Genomic DNA, 21,333 nt, shown 5'->3' with positions numbered 1-21,333 from the left:
CAGCGTAATATGATTTACAAAGGCTTAAGATTTTAGAATTAAATAATACTAACAAATTACTTTGTTACATTGTAATTATTATTAATTCTATATTTTACAAGAGCAGTCGGGAGACGCCGCGCTAGGTGTGTTCGGCGTGTATACATGAATGTGTGTATGTGTGCGCGTATGTTTTTAAATTTACGCGGCGTCTCCCGACTGCTCTTGTAAAATATAGAATTAATATATATATATATATATATATATATATATATATATATATATACAGGGAGACAAAATAATATAAACATCTAAAAAGTACACTATGTTTGTTTATTAATAAAATATTAGGCCACCATTTGTCTTTTATATAGTTTCAATTCCGCTTGAAATAGAATCATACAATTTTTGAATAGCCTTTAGTGGAATATTGTCCCATTCTTTTATTAAATAATGCAATTTTTCAAGATTTGGAAGTATTTTTTTAGGTGTTCATATTATTTTGTCTACCTCCTGTATATATATATATATATATAAAATAGTATTTAAAATATAAAATAGCATTTAAGATATATAAATGTGTAATTTATTATATATAATCTTTATTTCTCATAAAATCAATCGTATTATAATATTATACAAATAAGAAGGTTATGTTATCACTGTACACTCTAGTATATTAAAATACACTTTCGTAACAACACTTTTTTCTTATTATTTATAATTAAGATTATAACAATTTTATAATTTAATTTAATTTATAATTATTCACGGATATTATTCACACGCGCAAGATAATTTTTGCAATTTGTTAAACACGAAAATGCATTGCTGCAACCTCAATATAACTCTAATTTACACGTTAAATAGAGATAGATGAATCAAATTAAGGTAAGTCACACTTCGAATGAAAGAATTTCTTATCTTCTTGTTTCACACGCGTCATCCATGTATATCGCATTTGTAGATAATGCAATTGTTTTTGATATGTTAATTATCTTCCTCGGACGAGTTGTCTATTAACCATCTGCCTATGAAGATACTAACAGATTCCGCTTCCTTCACAGCTGGCGGCTCGCTTTCCGCGGGTTGGATCGATTCGAGCCTGAGCCGTACATTCTCGTAAAGAGTTGTTACCACCTCCTCGGTTATTTTGCTCGTTGTTATTACATTTGACGTACCGGATATGAATTCTGTCGATGTTATGATGATATGTCCATCCGACAAGCTCTATGACAGAAAAAGAGGAAAGTACATTTTTTATTGTCGTAGAGAGAATTATAACATTATAATTAATTATTATTGTCTTTTGTATGTTAATTAAATTTCAAATATTCAAATTTATAGTATGTATATTTATATCTTTTGTATGTTAATTAAATTTAAAATATTATAATTATAGTGAAACTAATAATAATTAAATATTGAAAAATAAAAGCTATTTTGCACTATATTTTATTTCTTCGTTTGTAAAGTTTTAATATCTTATAAACAAATTAATTTGTAAATATTAAAAATTGTTAATGTATGTACATAATTTGCTATGTCGATCATCTTAGAATAGATTATTGTATAGTTTTGTATATTTTTATGTATGTATATATACTATAATTATGTATAAGCAAGGAAAGAAAAATATCAAAAAAATTGTAAAAGTACGAAGTCGATCCTTACTGCGTCAGATATAATATCGCTCTCTTCTCGGAAACTGTCGGCGCTGCCAAAAAAATACGGCACCTTATGCGCGCACATGTATAGATTCCTGATCTTTCGTATCTGCACCAGCTTTCCATCCTTCAATCCAAAGGTCGGTCTAAGCGCGTAAGCTGGTTTCGCATACAACGAACGATCCACAAGCTTTTTGTCGATCTTGAAAGTCGTATAACATTCGCCCTGAGTAAAGTTCTCCATCGCATCGAAAGACACGTCATTGCCGATACCATCTAGAGTGGCACCCACGCTTAACTGACCCACGATCATCCTGACCATGTCGAGTTCGCGCGGCTGAATGTTCTCGTTCACTATGAGATCGTCTAGTCCTCGCTTGTTGAACTTGATCTCAAATTGATCCTCGTTGATCTCATAAGCCGGTTGTCGGTTCACTTGTCCAGTTGGTGTCGCCGGTTCCGATGGATCTAGACTATCAGCAGCGAAACTGTTCGCCTTCGAGTCCTCAAAATGACAGCTTAACGAATGGCCATTTTTCAATGGTTGGCAGATCAATTTCGACTCCAAATTTAGCCGTACACTACCATAAACGCCTTCTTCTGGGATCGCGGTGCAGTTCACCTGAACCTGAAACGTGTACTCCGGTCCATGCGACCACGTCTCATCGACAGTGAGATGCGCGGCTGAGGGAAAAAAAAGAAGCATCATCGTATCATTGCACGCGTGGGGCGATGAGTTTACTTATGACCGAGTCGCCCGCCCGCGAGAATGACCAGTCTGAATGGCCGGCCATTTAGCAGCTTGAATGGAGCTTGATTAAGGCGACGAGTATGACGTCAATGCGCACGATTAAATATTTCTATTATCTCTCTCAGCTTAAGGGCGGTTCTCTCACGGTTTCCGATAAGTGTTTGCATTACGTAATCGAGTTCGATTTCGCAAATCCGATTTGTCGTTATCCGGTATTGATCCTAATACTTACGGAAGATATGTTAATTCAAAACAAACTGAGAATCGATCGCAAGAATATCGGGAAGCGGCGAATGATTCCGATTTGAGTCGTCTACGCGATCTTGGCGACGACAATTCGAAATTCTCACCTAAGAAGAACGGTATCACTACCACGTTCATCGTGACACCGTGCAACGTTGATCCACTTTAATGGAGTTACTGATGTTCGAGCTGCTCTTATACGAATGACTAAACTGCACTACTGACCTCTTCTTACGATTAACGAGCTCCAATTTATTCGAAGCTGTTCTCCGTTTGTCACGGGAAAATAAAACATTTATTAAATAAAGAGTATAATATGTTTAAAAATTTGACATAAAAATAAGTAACTATTAAATAATAAGAAAGACGAAACCCAAATTCGATTTTTAATATGCATAACTTAATATACACATTGTATTGAAATAAACTTTATTGTATTGAAATAAATTTTATTCTCAAGCGTACATATATATACACGGTTTTTCGGTAAAGTACAATCTCTTGTGAACATGTAGAAAGGAAAAAAATAACTCCATAAGTTTTTATAAAATTTTTTCTACAATACATTTTTTTATCACCTCTCATTATTTTATTATCATAATCATTTAATTTCTATCGATTAAATGTGTTTTTCTCGAAAATAGTTTTGACGAAATGGAACAGATACCCTTTTTTCTTAAAAAAATGTAGGGAGAAAAATCTAAAAACATATTTAAAATAACCTATAAAAGAAACCTATCGACTCCAAAATTATATAAGTTAAAAAGATATAAGTAATTCGCTTCTGGTTTTCCGACATTGTATTAAGAATCACGCTTATTTTGAAGATCTTTACTTAACATAAAAATAATTATCATAAATTATTAAAATCTATAGAGTGATATAAAAGTTATTTAAAAAAAATGTTTCTCAAATTTTAATTTTAACAAATTTCTTAGTAGATATATGTTGTTAAAAGACATTTAAAGACAGGAATTTATAAAGTTATTTTTATTCCATATGTTCATAAGAGATTGCTCATTATTTACCGAAACACTTTGTGTATATATAATATATAGGGTGATCCAGACCATTCGTACACCCCTTTTAAAATGAAAATAAATGGCATTTATCAAGAATCGCGAACAATTTTTAAGTAAATCGGGTACGCTCTATCAAATGGTGATATTTTCAACTTTTGATTCCGACCGGAAATACGCCATCCGGATCGGAAGTTGAATTTTTTTAGGGAAACACGGTACTTTTTATTACAGATTCGAATTGTACGTGAAAAAATAAGAAACTTTTGTATCAAACGTTTTTTCTGAAAGTGCCTCTATCAATCTTAACATTTGAAGTCATTATTTTCATTATTTCATCACAGTTACTTTCAAGGTCACTTTTAAGATTGACAGAGGCACTTTCAGGAAAAACGTTTGATACAAAAGTCTTATTTTTTCACGTACAATTGGAATTGCAAATTACATATTTTTTCTTAAAAACAACTATGTTTTTTCTTTACACCAATTGATTCCTCTCATTATTTTGTACATAAAAGTATTAAGGTAAGATAATCGAAAAATGGATATTTTACTAGATATTTTATGGTTTATGTAAAATTAAGAAATTATTTCAAGCCTCATAACACGAAAAGTACTCAATGAAGAAATACTTTATTATAGTGTTTTGGAAAGCTCTCGAGATAAGCTACAAGAATAAGTAATAAAAAATAGGGGTTCCCATTTAAAAAATTGAAGGTGACCTTTACGTGACCTTCAAACAACTTTTCAAGATAAAACCAATGACATCATCTTATGGCCCCCTTAAAACCATACAACTTTTGTTTAAAACATTTTCACCGAAACCGCCATGGTTTCGAGATATTCGAGTGTGAAAGTTGAAAAAAATTAAAATGGGACACCCTGTATATACTTTATTTGTACTACATGAAATATTATATAAAATATTATAGGGTTATTGTACGGTTACCAGGCACCCTATAATATTATTAATAACATAGGTAATAATCGTATCACCTATAGTGTGTAGGTAGAACGAGTTAAACTGAGTAAAAAATACTTTATTATTATGCGATTTTCGTAATAATTAATAAGAAATTAATTGAGAAAAATCGATTAATTTGTGATAACATTAGCATGCGAAAAGAGCCCGCTATCATAGTTGCTGCTAAGACTCGAGAATCCAGCATAATTGTATGTAATTGTTATCATAGGAAAAACGCTCCACCCAACGCTTCATTATGTGTCTAGTAACTAATAAGTTATCTCTTTTCACTATAATATTCGCATGAATTGATTAATCTTTATTAATCAATTTCTTATTAATTATTGCGAAAAGCGCAAAACGATACAGAATTTTTCTATTCAGTTTAATTTGTCCTATTTGCATACAAGAGGTGATACGTTTATTACTGGATAGCCTATATATCACTGCCGATCTCGATGGCGACATTGTTCAATTAATACAAACAAAAGAATACATAAATTGCAAAATATCAATTTTAATTATAATGTATAATCTGCATCACGTGTCTCAATTTTTAGAAAAATATTTTAAGTTAAGATAGTACTTATAATGTGATTCCGAATCGTCATTTATTATTTTTAGTGGAAACAATATATTATTAATTCAAGTCTTCTATATTTCAGATCAGCATTATTTAGTCTAGTACTAAATTTTGCAAGAATTAAATGTGTTAAAAAGATTATACATTTATTTGTAATATATATTTTCTCTATTTTATAAACCGTATTATTATTTTAATCAATTTTCTTATATGTATCAATGTTATTGAACATTAATATATAGATCTTATCTATATATATTACCTTTTCAATATAAAATAATTATGTACCAGACTATTTAAATTGTTAATATACTGCAATAGTCTTTTAACAATCTTACAAACGTATTGGTACAATCATTTTTTCTTTCTCATCCAATATTTTATTTAAAAAATCTATAACTGGTATTTATAAAAGATTATATAATTATGTAGACGCTAAACTTATAAGATATAAGGATTATTTTCGTATACGATTTCAACAAGAACATTTAAAATATCACAAGGGGGCATATAGAGAAGAAAGATCGCGTATGTATTATGATTTCCGCGTATTAGATTTTAATCTGCTATCTACGAATTTTTTCTTTGGCGATCGATAATAAACAATGATGAATCTTAATCGAATGGACCTAACTAACCTAAGACAAGCAGCCGACGATCCCTGTCATTACTGCCAATGGAATTCTGATTTTAAAACCGGAGCCTTACTTTTACATCGCGCGTGGCATTAAATACGCAGCGTTGTTTAAATATATATCGTATCATTTGTATACTTCTAACGACTGACAGGACAACGAAAAAAACGAATGGAATAATAACATCCTGTTAGCCATTTCTTCTATTGTCCTATTAAATAGTTCAGTATTATTATGTATCAGAGTGTTAAATTGAAATATTATTTGCGGTATATTAACAAAAAAATAATATAATTGTTTATGTTAATAATATATATAATGTAAGATAATAATAATAATAATAATAATAACATAAATTCTCTTATTGTTTCTATTTAAAAAAATTACCAAAAAGAAAACAAGAAATTGTTTTCAAAAATCTCTTTCCCTTTCTTCACTAATTTAAGATAAAAATATGTTTATACAGAGAGAAATTCTAATTGTAAAATATATAAAATATTAATACTTTTGATTGCAATTCTAAAATTTTTTATTGGTCAATCATCGGCCAGTCGCATCAAGTTTTAAAACAAAAATAAAATGTAGATATATAAAACAAGACAAAAGACAACAAAATAAAAAAAATTTGTAACACTTATATACGAGTGTATCACATATTTTTTTTGAAATTTAACATTCTACAAAAAATAGTTTAGACAAAATTTATAAGATTTTAAGAGAGAAAAAAAATAATCTTAAATTTTAACTTTTGTGTTATTTTCCAAGATTATATGAAAGTCAACCTAGCTTTTTTAAATGAAACACTAATTTTTTTTATATAAATCAATTCCTCGCAATATTAGGCGCAAAGTTATAAGAATAAGATGGCTAAAAATTGAATAATTTATGAGATATTTTATGCCTTAACTCGATTTAATTTTAAACGAACTTACGAAATATCTCATAAAATATTCATTTCCCAATTATTTTCCATCAATATTTTATGTACAAAACATTAATTATGTAAAATAATAAAAAGAATCAATTGCGGAGTTTTGCATGTAAAACTTAACCATTTTTTATAGCTTAAGAGGAAAAATGCATGTAGAGGAAAAAGAATATAGAGGAAAAAGGAATTTATTTTTACGAGTTAAATTAATGATGTAATATCGGTACTAATTTTTTTAGTAATTTTTGAAACTTCTGCAGTTTTGTGCATGACATAGATCAGAAAAATATGAACAAATCATATTACACTCCAAAGTCATGGCTTGCTCATTTTCGATTCTTTTAAATGATTCTTTTATGTTGAGTTTTGCACGGAATGTATTCTTCAATTGATGTAAAGAAAATACATAGTTGTTTTTTTTAAATATGTAGTTGCTTGTTACAAATTTATATTTCTTTTTTCAAATAAATGTATATATGCACACACACACACGCGCGCGCGCGCGCGCACATGCCGTACACGCACGTACGCACGCACACGTACATGCATGCACGCACATGCGCATACACGCGTGCGTGCGTGCATGTGGATGTATAAATCAATAAAAATTACCACCTCTAATAAATTATGAGATATATATTTTATAAAAAATGATAAAAAATATTTAGTTTCAAGAAGAATATATCTGTGACCAGCATTATTCCAGGTGAAAGCACTTCTAAAATTTTATAAGAGATCCATATATATTCTTATTTATATAAATTGAATTTTCTTATCATTAAAAATCAATAATTTACATATAATTTGTTTATATTGTGATGAAAGAATGTAATGTTTGTAATACTATATCGAAATAAATATAATATCTATAATATTTTGTATATAAAATGTAATATAATGTGAATATAAAATGTGTGTGTTATATCTGTAATATTTTACAAAAATTATTTATTTTCTGATAGTTTAATATTTTTATACATTAACTAATAAATTAAATTAATTTATATAAAAAAAATAAGGCTTGAAATATATATATATAAATCAAATTTATTTATATTCTATTTTAATATTCTATTCTATTTTTATATAAATTAATTTAATTCTTCAAGCCTTATATATATATATATATATATATATACAGGGTGGGGCATTTTAATCGCCCCAGGCGGATATAGAAGACACATAGTTATTTTTAAGAAAAAATATGTAATTGTTAATTGCAAATTACATATTTTTTCTTAAAAATAACTATGTGTTTTCTTTACACCAATTGATTCCTCTCATTATTTTGTACATAAAAGTATTAAGGTAAGATAATCGAAAAATGAATATTTTACTAGATATTTTACGGTTTGTGTAAAATTAAGAAATGATTTCAAGCCTTATAACTCAAAAAGTACTTAAGGGAAAAATATTTTATTATAGTGTTTTGGAAAGCCCTCGAGATAAGCTACAAGAATATGCAATAAAAAATTAGGGTTCCTATTTAAGAAAATTAAGGTCACCTTGATCTGACCTTAATGGCGCCACCCAAGGTCAAATCAGTAATATCATCTTATGTCCCCCTTCAAACGATACAACTTTTGTATGAAACATTTTTCTGTATCTCTCTTAGTTTTCCAGATATCCGCCTGGGGCGATTAAAATGCCCCACCCTGTATACAGGGTGAGCCATTTTAATTAACGCACGCAATTATTTCGGAAACAAAGCATTTTAGAGAAAAATGTTTCAGACAAAAGTTTTATGGTTTCGAGGGGGCCATAAGATGGTATCATTGGTTTGACACTGAAGAGTCATTTGAAGGTCACTTCAATTTTTTTAAATGGAACACCCTATATATTTTTGCACACTCTTGTAGCTTATCTCGAGAGCTTTCCAAAACACTATAATTAAGTACCTTTTCGTTAAGTACTTTTTGAGTTATGAGACTTGAAATAATTTCTTAATTTTACATAAATCGTAAAATATCTTGTAAAATATTCATTTTTCGATTATCTTACCTTAATACTTTTACGTACAAAATAATGAGAGGAATCAATTGGTGTAAAGAAAACACATAGTTGTTTTTAAGAAAAAATATGGAATTGTTAATTGCAAATTACATATTTTTTCTTCAAAACAACTATGTGTTTTCTTTAGACCAATTGATTCCTCTCATTATTTTGTACGTAAAAGTATTAAGGTAAGATAATCGAAAAATGAATATTTTACAAGATATTTTACGGTTTATGTAAAATTAAGAAATTATTTCAAGTCTCATAACTCAAAAAGTACTTAACGAAAAGGTACTTAATTATAGTGTTTTGGAAAGCTCTCGAGATAAGCTACAAGAGTGTGCAAAAATATATAGGGTGTTCCATTTAAAAAAATTGAAGTGACCTTCACGTGACCTTCAAATGACTCTTCAGTGTCAAACCAATGATACCATCTTATGGCCCCCTCGAAACCATAAAACTTTTGTCTGAAACATTTTTCTCTAAAATGCTTTGTTTCCGAAATAATTGCGTGCGTTAATTAAAATGGCTCACCCTGTATATAACTAGTTATACAAATTTAGCATTACACTTATATAATTACAATACACACACACACACACACACAATATTTATAAAAAATAAGACATGTTATAAAAATGTGTGTAAATATAATATATTAGAGATTTTTCTCTAAAATAGATTATACATGACAATATATGACATCGTAAGACTCCACGTAGATCGTATCACAATTGAATATAAAATACCTGAATGAGACCGATACAAAGGAGTGCGTTTATTGACCCAAGGTCATTGTAATGATTTTATAAGCGGCAAAGTGCGCTTGACACACACGATAGTTTAGAAAGGAAAACGATCATAATATAACACAATTCTGCTCGTATACATTTTTTTGAAAGTTATTAGATTACGAGTATATCTGATAAATTAACGAGTAGAGAAATAACCCATACGGAAAAATGTATCTAATAGATATCTAGTAAATGTCTAAATGTCTATATGAGGTCCATATCCTCTATAGATAACTAGTAGATGTATATATAACATCCACATATCTATATCCACTAAATAGCTACCAGAAATATCCACTAGATGTACATATGTTATCCACATATCTACATTCACACACAAAAAATACGGGCCACTAAATTTTAGCACAATTTTTTAACATCTTTCAATAACAATAAATCATTGAAAAATCATCGTATTAAAATGAAATAAACTCAAATAAAAGTCTGAACATTTCTTTTAAAAAGCAAATTTGAGTTATAGAAAATATTTTATAAAAAATATTTTAAAATTGAGTTACAAAAAATGTTTTACAAAAAATATTTTAAAATGACGGACGTTGAAGATAGACTTTGAGAAACAAATTTTTTTTAACTGGTACAAAAATTTTACAAAAATTTTTATTTTCTGGTATAAAAATGTATGGGTTTTTAAAAAGGCTCATTTATTTCCTAATAAATTCATATTTTAATCAATTTTCTACGATCTTTTTTGATAAAGTTATATCTCTCGTTTTGAGGAAAAATTTAAATCTGACCGTCTATCTCTATGTGGAGCATCTTGGATTGAGATACATTTTAATTTCTTAATTGAAAAAGTTTTCCATGATAATTTGTTTCTGAATTGCAGATTTTACAAGGAAAGTTTCATTTTATAACACTTTCTTCGAAACGGTATAACTTTATCAAAAAAGATTGTAGAAAATTTATTAAAATATGGATTTGTTAAGAAATAAATAAGCTTAAAAACAGTTTTGCACTAGGGAGTCGATTTTCCTGAGCAATGCAGCAGTTTAAAAAAAAATTTGTTTTCTATTTCTTAAAGTCTATCTTCAGCATTTGTCATTTTGTAAAATATTTTTTGTAACTCAAATTTGGTTTTTTTAATTTTTAAGAGGACTGTTTAATTTGAGCTTTATTTCATATCAATACGGTGATTTTTTGTTGATTTGTTGCCATTAAAAGATGTTAAAATATTTTGCTAAAATTTAGTAGTCCATTTTTTTTAGTGTGAGTGTATATCTACCAAGTAGCTACCAAAGATATCTAATGGATATTCATATATTTCCACGAGTTTCAGGCTTTGCCGCTAAGTAGCGAAAAGGAAAACGCCTAACCCGAAAGTGGGATCCATCTAAGACAGTATATAAGGCCGCGGCACTGGTCCCGTGAGTCATGGCTTATTGGTCAAAGAGCGCATTAGCTCGAAGACTGTTATAGCCGTAACTCTTCTTTTGTGAGAGGAGCCCCAGAGCTCCAAAAATTAACCGCAGGCGGTTAATTTTTTTTATGGCGAATTCCGCCATATATGTATCATAGAAGATAAAATAAATATCCATGCAAAAATAAATATTAATATACAAGGTGTCCTAGACCACCCGTACACCCCTTTTCTTTCAAAAACTAAGCATTTTAGAGAAAAATGTTTTCGACAAAAATTGTATGGTTTTGAGGGGAACATAAGATGGTGTCATTGGTTTGACCTTGGATGGCATCGTTAAGGTGAGGTCAAGGACACCTTTAATTTCTTAAACGGAACCACCTATTTTTTATTGCATATTCTTATAGCTTATGTCGAGAGCTTTCCAAAACACTATAATAAAGTATTTTTTCATCAAGTACTTTTCGAGTTATAAGGCTTGAAATAATTTCTTAATTTTACATAAACCATAAAATATCTAGTAAAATATTCATTTTTCGATTATCTTACCTTAATACTTTTATGTACAAAATAATGAGAGGAATCAATTGGTGTAAAGAAAACACAAAATTGTTTCGAAAAAAAAAAATGTAATTTGCAATTAACAATTACATTTTTTTTTTCGAAACAATTATGTATTTTCCTTATACCAATCGATTCCTCTTATTATTTTGTACATAAAAGTATTAAGGTAAGATAATCGAAAAATGAATATTTTACTAGATATTTTATGGTTTATGTAAAATTAAGAAATTATTTCAAGCCTTATAACTCGAAAAGTACTTGATGAAAAAATACTTTATTATAGTGTTTTGGAAAGCTCTCGACATAAGCTATAAGAATATGCAATAAAAATATGTAGTTCCATTTAAGAAATTAAAGGTGTCCTTGACCTCATCTTAACGATGCCATCCAAGGTCAAACCAATGACACCATCTTATGTTCCCCTCAAAACCATACAATTTTTGTCCAAAACGTTTTTCTCTAAAATGCTTAATTTTTGAAAGAAAAGGGGTGTACGGGTGGTCTAGGACACCCTGTATAATAGTAAATGTATCTATATTAATAATAAATGTATCTATATAAATATCCACTGAATGTTGTACGGATATCTATGTTGTACAGGATATTAGTTTACATATCCTGTAGATATCTATGAAACTTCGAATTGTGGACATTTGGATATCTACAGCATCTCTAATGACTGTTTTTCGTATATTCATGGATATCCTTAGTGCTCATGAAGGATATCTAATATCAATTATTTTCCGTATAGGAAGTGGCAGTTATATGTATATATATATATATATATACATATATACAGGGTGGCTCATTTTAATACATCCAGTCGAATATCTCGAAAACCAAGCCCGGGAGAGAAAAATGTTTCAGACAAAAGTTGTTTGGTTTCAAGGGGGCCATAAGATGGTACCATTGGTTTGACCTTGAAGAGTCATTTGAAGGTCACGTGAAGGTCACCTCAATTTTTTTAAATGGAATACCCTATATATTTTTGCACATTCTTGTAGCTCATCTCGAGAGCATTCCAAAACACTATGATTAAGTACCTTTTTGTTAAGTACTTTTTGAGTTATGAGGCTTGAAATAATTTCTTAATTTTACATAAACCGTAAAATATCTTGTAAAATATTCATTTTTCGATTATCTTACCTTAATACTTTTACGTACAAAATAATGAGAGGAATCAACTGGTGTAAAGGAAACACCCTGTATATAAGTAATACATACAACATAGTTGTTTTGAAGAAAAAATATGTAATTAGTAATTGCAAATTACATATTTTTTCTTCGAAACAATTATGTTTTTTCTTTACACCAAATGATTTCTCTCATCATTTTGTACATAAAAGTATTAAGGTGAGGTAATCGAAAAATGAATATTTTACAAGATATTTTACGGTTTATGTAAAATTAAGAAACGATTTCAAGCCTCATAACTCGGAAAGTACTTAATGAAAACTAACTTAATTATAGTGTTTTGGAAAGCTCTCGAAATGAACTGCAAGAATATGCAATAAAAAGTAGGCAGTTCTATTTAAGAAATTTAAGATGACCTTCACGTGACCTTAACAACGCTATTCAAGGTCGTACCAATATTACTATTTAATGCGTTACTTGAAACCCTACAACTTTTGTTTGAAATATTTTTATCTACCGTTCTTGGTTTTCGAGATATTTGGCTGGCACGGGTGGTCTGATACACCCTGTATATATACATATATACATATAACTGCTATGATCAACCTTCTATCTCCACAATTTATATACAGGGTGTCAGTAAAAAGGATATAAGTGGCAGTTAATCAAAAGGTTGATCATAGCAGTTATATGTATATATATATATATATATATATATATATATATATATATATATATATATATATATAACTGCTATGATCAACCTTTTGATTAACTGCCACTTATATCCTTTTTACTGACACCCTGTATATAAATTGTGGAGATAGAAGGTTGATCATAGCAGTTATATGTATGTATATATGTATATATACAGGGTGTATCAGACCACCCGTGCCAGCCAAATATCTCGAAAACCAAGAACGGTAGATAAAAATATTTCAAACAAAAGTTGTAGGGTTTCAAGTAACGCATTAAATAGTAATATTGGTACGACCTTGAATAGCGTTGTTAAGGTCACGTGAAGGTCATCTTAAATTTCTTAAATAGAACTGCCTACTTTTTATTGCATATTCTTGCAGTTCATTTCGAGAGTTTTCCAAAACACTATAATTAAGTTAGTTTTTATTGGTGAAGGTCATCTTAAATTTCTTAAATAGAACTGCCTACTTTTTATTGCATATTCTTGCAGTTCATTTCGAGAGCTTTCCAAAACACTATAATTAAGTTAGTTTTCATTAAGTACTTTCCGAGTTATGAGGCTTGAAATCGTTTCTTAATTTTACATAAACCGTAAAATATCTTGTAAAATATTCATTTTTCGATTACCTCACCTTAATACTTTTATGTACAAAATGATGAGAGAAATCATTTGGTGTAAAGAAAAAACATAATTGTTTCGAAGAAAAAATATGTAATTTGCAATTACTAATTACATATTTTTTCTTCAAAACAACTATGTGTTTCCTTTACACCAGTTGATTCCTCTCATTATTTTGTCAGTAAAAAGGATATCTAATATCAATTATTTTCCGTATAGGAAGTGGCAGTTATATGTATATATATACATATATATATATATATATATATATATGGGGCGTTCTCTGTCAAAAAGGCCACCCCCCTGCCCACTTCAATTTTTGAGATAAAATGCTCTAAAAGGGCTTAAAATTTTCGTTGAAGTGTCTATTTTTCAATGCCGTATGGCGTTTTCGAAAATTCAAAATGGCGGACTCAGAATCACGATTAGAATGGAAAAAGCCATTAAAAGCACGATAATATTAGGCAACAAATTTTAAATTTTGTCGGTTATATGAGTACGAATAGTCATTTTCGATGTATTTTTGCCTGCTGAACATGAATCCGTTGTCCACATTCGGCTAGCATGTCACAATTTTGAGAAAAATGGCATCAAAGTTGTAGAAACGCCTTTTTTTATGGTTTTCGTGATCTGAGATATAGCTAGAATTAGAAACACCGGTTGCGCGCTGAACTGATTCTGTTTGATGGTCAATCAGCTCCAGACCGACTGACGCATTTTCCCGTGCTTAGCAGTACCCAGGATGAACGACGTGGACGTGGCGGGGCTTTCATCCCTTTGGGGTGCTTGATTTATGTGAGTCCTCTTGCCTCTCACGCTTGGGGTGCTTCATTTACGTGAGTCCCCTTGCCTCTCACGCTTGGGGTGCTTTATTTACGTGAGTCCCCTTGCCTCTCACGTGCATGCGTGTGTGTGTCTGTGGGTGGGTGGATGTGTCATGAAATATTTTTTTTTAATTCTGTATCCCTTTCTCCCGCATAACTACCATAGCGTCCCATTTGTATCATTGGAATACCTTTTGATTAATACATTGTTCTCGCCATCAACTATAAATCCATGATTCTTAAGAATTTGCGGTACAGGCTGAGCAATTTCAAATCTCTTATTAAGTTTTCTTCTTATCCTCTCATGATCAGTTTTCTTAAAGTAAAAAACCCTTATGTTCTTGAAATGTTTTTTAGCCCAATTAAAAAGAACGTGAGGTGTTAGTATTGCATTCTGTGGCTTAGCAACAAGACTTGCTTTATATGCCTCTCTTTTAAATGTAGCACCGATGCCGTCATAACCGCTTTTACCGTGAGCAGTCGCACTATAATGCCACTCTGCTTGAACATTGAAATCCTCTTTATGATGAACTAAGTTAGCAATTTGAAATTTATTTTTAAAATGCTGTTTTGCCCCATCAGTCATGTATATAATTCTTTTAAGATTTTTGACATCTTTTTTTATCTGCGGTATTAATAATGTTTGTATAGTATAAACGGCAGCAGTGTCGTGTTTCAAACTTTCTGATAAAAATACGTTACTCTTGTGCTTTAATTCCGAATTTTCTTTATAATAGTAAATAACAGGAAACACAGTGCACTGATCATTGTTGAAGTGGAATGCTTGTGAGGCATCTTGACAAACATACGAATAGTTTTCAGAGAAGTCAAACATCACAATTACTTCTTCACCTTCACGAAGATTCTTTTTCTTTTCTGAAATGAAAAGCGTTTGTTGTTTAGCGATAAATGAATGAGGTTTCAGAATTTGCAACCTGTTGCATAGCTCGTTTATGAACTCATCAACTTTTAGTTGTTGCGTTAATAGAGTTGATCGATCGGTTCCGGTCCATAAAGAACATTGCACATGAGAAATGCATGAATTGTCCAATAGTTTAGATAGTTTTGTAGAAAGCTCAGTAGTACCTGGGCATTGGTCACATTCATCAAGGTAGCAATCAGGACTCGGTTCCTTACACATAATTTCATTCAAACAATCTTTATAATTGGAAAGTGGCTTGTCTGTATTTTCTGTTAGTTTTCGTACATCAATTGCATCGATCATTAACTTGATATTTTCGTGGATTGTGCAAACACAAACGGAGTGTGTTCCAGAAGCCCCAGCGAGTATGCAATTTCTAGGTCTAAGTTTAGCAAATGTACTAAAGCTAACATCATATTTTGGGTTAGATTCTTTAAATGAGACATACAGTTCTTTTAAATTTAACAACAAAAGACGTTTCTGCACCATTGTCCGTTTACCGTCAATTATTAAGGAAATGGCATCCTTCATTCCAGGCATTTTCCTGCTGTTTATGTCACTATTGTAAAACTCGATTATTTTGGTTACAGTAGTTTGCGGTAAAACTTTCCCAACTCTTGTAGTAGTATCAGCTAACACGCCGTGGTTAGACTTCAGTTCCTTCGATTTTTTTGCTAAAAATCGTGATGCACCAAACTCTTGTGCTATCTTTCTTACACTCCAAGACGACGGAGCTATGGTGAGAATTCGCACCCTTAAAGGATCACTGTGTTTCAAGCTGAAAAATTTTTGTTTAAGACCATCAAGCATTTCTTCCAGTTCAATTTCTCTAGGTGATCGGAGGTTATCTTCACCATCGTGAGCAATCTTTGAATTATCAATATCCATTGCTAATGAACTTCCATCAAATTCCATGTTTGTGATACAATCATTAGATTCATCTAAAGACATATCAGCATTTTCTAATTTAGTCCTACCTTTTTTCCTACATCCAGAACAAATTTTAGAATTGGTCGGTATATCAGGAAATTTGTCTAATATGAACTTTGGTATCACTCGTAAATCTTTACCAAGATGTCCCTTTTCACCAGGTTTCCTGAACGGATTCACACATCTATCTGTATGAAATGTAGCCGACATTTTTTTATTTTTGATATGAGATAAGGAATAATTGGGATAATTGTAGAAGGAATACAATTCGGTCATAAAAAAAAGACAAAAATGTGAGTTAAATATTTTTGTAATTAAACATAAAGAAACTTATCAATTATTAGCTAAGTTGCAAACTATAGTTAATTAACTCGATGAATTCTGTGACTAATAAATGTATTGTGAGATTCTAATCCAAGACAAGACTGAGAAATATTTATTATATACACTGGATCCTCGAGATACTGTCCCTCGCGCGTGTGAATTTTTCCTAAGTGTCGACTCAGGCGCTAAGCCACGCCCGCGGAGCGTGCGCAGAAACAATAACTTACTTCCGTAGTAATACGTCACCTCGCGGCCTCACTGCACGTAAACTTGGCCCGAAATATGTCTTTCAATGACAATTAGGCGAAGCGATACGTGTTGACGGTTCTGAGCTGAGCGGGAGAAGGGGTTCCCTCGTCTGAGTGCCTAGAGTGCCCGAACGATACATTTTCTCGAGGGTCCAGTGTAATATTTAACTTTAGTTCTGTAATTCTAGCTATATCTCAGAAACGAATAATCATACCAAAACGAAGCATAAGGCATTTTGAAGCTAAAAGTTGGCACTTTCGCAAGGCATTAATGAAATTAAGGAAAAAAATTTGCTGCCGTGCTACAACGTCACGAAAACCATAAAAAAAGGCGTTTCTACAACTTTGATGCCATTTTTCTCAAAATTGTGACATGCTAGCCGAATGTGGACAATGGATTCATGTTCAGCAGGCAAAAATACATCGAAAATGACTATTCGTACTCATATAACCGACAAAATTTAAAATTTGTTGCCTAATATTATCGTGCTTTTAATGGCTTTTTCCATTCTAATCGTGATTCTGAGTCCGCCATTTTGAATTTTCAAAAACGCCATACGGCATTGAAAAATAGACACTTCAACGAAAATTTTAAGCCCTTTTAGAGCATTTTATCTCAAAAATTGAAGTGGGCAGGGAGGGTGGCCTTTTTGACAGAGAACGCCCCATATATATATATATATATACATATATACATATAACTGCTATGATCAACCTTTTATCTCCACAATTTATATACAGGATGGCAGTAAAAAGCTGCCATCCCTATACAGTGTGCGTATTTTGTGTGTGTTGTTCCTATCCATTATCTGGACTGATTCTGTTTGATTGCCCACCAGCTCCAGACCGATTGACACGCATTTCCCCGTGCTTAGCATTACCCAGGATGAACGACGTGGACGTATCGGGGTTTCATCTCTTTGAGGTGCTTGATTTACGTGAGTCCCCTTGCCTCTCACGATTCGGGGTGCTTGATTAACGTGAGTCCCCTTGTCTCTCACTATGAATGTTTGTAACATTAGCGCAAATGCTCAAACAAGTTTCCATTAACAGCGGCACACTTCATTAAACGTAATCGAAAGCTTTCTTGGACTTTTTGCAATACATCAGGAGTAATTTCTGAGAATGTGTTTATGATACGAATTTTCATGTTGTCAATAGTTGTTGGTTTTGTCGCGAAAACTTTTTCTTTTACGTATCTCCATAAAAAGAAATCTAGTGGCGTATGATCAAGAGATCTTGGTGGCCACTCTTGTGTTTGACTTCTGATGCCGAACCATCTATTTTGAAACAAATTATTTAAGTAGTTAACTACGTGGCGACTTCTGTGGGGGGGTGCTCCGTTCTGTTGGAACCACATATCACGACGAACTTCCAAGTAACATTTTCCAAAAGACATGGGAAATGATTTTGAAGAAGCGTTAGATAAGTTTCACCATTTAAATTTTTCTCGAAAAAATAAGGTCCGATCACACAATTGCCTATAATTCCTACCCAAACATTTAGAGACCACTAATGCTGAAATTCTTCACTTCTCTGCGAATGAGGATTATTTTCGGATCAATAATGGCAATTGTGGCGGTTTACTCCTCCTCTGTTATTAGACGTTGATTCATCTGTAAAAAGAACCCTCGAGAAGAAAAATGGATTTCTAGCAAGTTGGTTCTGAGCCCAATTGCAAAATTGTAATCTTCTGTCGAAATCTCTGTTTTCTAATTTATGTGTTAGAACAATGTGATATGAATGAAACTTTTGTTCTCTTAGAATTCTTAAACACGTTTTTCGTGAGACCCCATGTCTACGTTCCATTTGTCTGCTAGACGTATGCGGACTCTGTAAAACTTCTGCTAATGTTACTACAGTGACAACATTATCTGCACCAGTCTTTTTTCTTTCGCGTTTTAATGAGCCCGTTTCAGCTCTTTGAAGCAATCTCTTTATCGTTTTTCTACATGGATGATATCTATTGGGATATATTCGAGCATATTTCCTTTCAGTAGCTTGGAAATTACCTCCACACAACCCTACCACTTTGATCATATCTACTATCTCTTGCGGTAGGTAATCCATCCCGAATCGTGAGAGGCAAGGGGACTCACGTAAATCAAGCACCTCAAAGGGATGAAACCCCGATATGTTCACGTCGTTCATCCTGGGTAATGCTAAGCACGGGAAAATGCGTGTCAATCGGTCTGGAGCTGGTGGACCATCAAACAGAATCAGTCCAGATAATGGATAGAAACAACACACACAAAATACGCATACTATATAGGGATGGCAGCTTTTTACTTAAATTACATGTAAACTTTTGAACACTGTAACTCAGTGAAAAATGACCCAATTTCAGAAAACAAAAAACTGTTGTATTCGTCTCATTGTCAGCTACAACTTTTATTTCGAGAACAAAATCGACTGCCATTTAAAAAATGGCCGCCATGATAAAATCTCTAAAATGGCGCCATATGCAAACAAATTTATATCGCTATCTTGTGTCCCCCTTGAGGTCTAACAACTTTTGTACAAAACATCATTGTACGAAACATTTTTTTGTAAAAGGCGTAGGAAAAGAGATATTTGGGGAGGGACATTAAAATGGCCCACCCTGTATATCCCCAGATATTTGGCAAAATCTGTTTGAGCAGATTTTGCCAAACATCTGCAACAAATTTTTGTCAGCAGAAAGACTACAGATTGTATACAAAACCTGTTACATTAGATAATGAAAGAGAATGTCAGCAAAAATACTGCAAAACCTGCTGACATAATTTGACAGCAGGTCAGTAGCAGAAATCTAACAGGATTTGTACAGAATTATTATAGCAGATTGGCAGCAGAAATCAAGCAGAACCTGCGCAACGCTGTTTGATGTCTGATTGGCGGCAGAAATTGAACAGGGTCTACGCAATGCAAATTGATGTCAGTTTGTCGACAGAATTTAACCCTTTCGTACCTCCGGGACATATGTTCCACCTACGAAAAAAATCATAACTTTTAAATAAATAATCCTATCAACTTTTACCTTGGCTTGTTTTAAAGAAGAAGATTCAAGTTACATGTAAAAAATTGCGCACTCTGAAATATAATGTTTACAATAAAATATAATTATTTAAACTTTGCAAAATATTAAACTTTTAGAGACTGAAGAATAACCGTATATTATGTTGAAAAATCATAGGATATATGCGCTAATAATAAACTTAAAGTTTTATTTAAATGTGATTACACCTTTATTATGATAAATATAACAGTTTATATGTGTAATCAAAGTGTATGCGAAGTAAGACGACGCGTGCATCCGAATCTCGCGACAGATGCGCGGCTTGCAAAAAAAGTGTATAACAACGTCATGAGTCGAACGTGTATGTGTGTGTACATTCAGAAAAACCATAATATATATTTGAAACAAAAATCCAAGCATATTTTAAATATATTGATATTTAAGCTTTTCATGGTCGCCATCTTAAATTTGCCATTTTGAATTTAAATTTTGATGGTAAATTTGGAGTCAGCACCCCCAAAAACCTATAAAACCGTCTTTATATGAAACGCATCTCTTCTGGGAATGCCGAACGTACGAAAGGGTTAAGCAGAATCTGTCGTCTTTAATTTATCGTTCGTTGTTAATTTGTAGTTGTTTATTTGCTCTTTTCGCTTGCAAAATGTATATGGTGTATGTATAAAATAATATATGTGTTTGCTTTATTGGAATAAAAAATGTCAATTTTTTTCACAAATTTTAAAAAATTTTGAGACTTATTTTTATAATAATAGTTAATAATAATTTGACAAAATTTACAAATTACATAATTATGCTTTATAATAAAAAATAAGGTAAATGTTTACTTTAGGTTACACAGCTCGAAAAATTTTTATTCTCACATATGTTGTAGAGGATACATTCCTAAGTAATACACCGTTTGAATTTTGCGGCGGTCTCTTTTCGTTGCTGAGATATGCACTTTTGAAGTTTCATACTTTTATGTCATCTTTTTGTTATATCCTCTTTATATATTTACATTTTTTGTTTACATTTGTTCATCACGGTTTCCTATTATATTTTACTTGTATGTTTATATTTTTTTGTTTACGTTTGCTATCTCTAATTAATATTCTAATATAAATATTCTGATAAA

At 31.4% G+C, this 21,333-nt stretch overlaps 1 protein-coding gene across 1 annotated transcript; it reads right to left on the bottom strand.

The window, feature by feature from the left end:
* Positions 1–552: 552 nt before the first annotated feature.
* LOC145970475 (uncharacterized) lies at positions 553–2,880 on the bottom strand. Its single transcript, XM_083097321.1, has 3 exons — positions 2,748–2,880; positions 1,654–2,330; positions 553–1,209 (listed from the first exon to the last, which is right to left on the bottom strand). The coding sequence occupies exons 1-3, from the start codon at positions 2,776–2,778 to the stop codon at positions 970–972; spliced, it is 948 nt and encodes a 315-aa protein (XP_082953447.1). The 5' UTR covers positions 2,779–2,880; the 3' UTR covers positions 553–969.
* Between the last annotated feature and the right edge of the window lie 18,453 nt (positions 2,881–21,333).

Source organism: Camponotus vicinus, unplaced genomic scaffold (assembly GCF_025532165.1).
Source record: "Camponotus vicinus isolate PSW18456_S1 unplaced genomic scaffold, iyCamVici1.0 SCAF_1, whole genome shotgun sequence".
NCBI lineage: Eukaryota > Metazoa > Arthropoda > Insecta > Hymenoptera > Formicidae > Camponotus > Camponotus vicinus.
The sequence above is the reverse complement of the archived record's forward strand: the minus strand, read 5'-3'. Positions and strand labels throughout refer to the sequence as shown.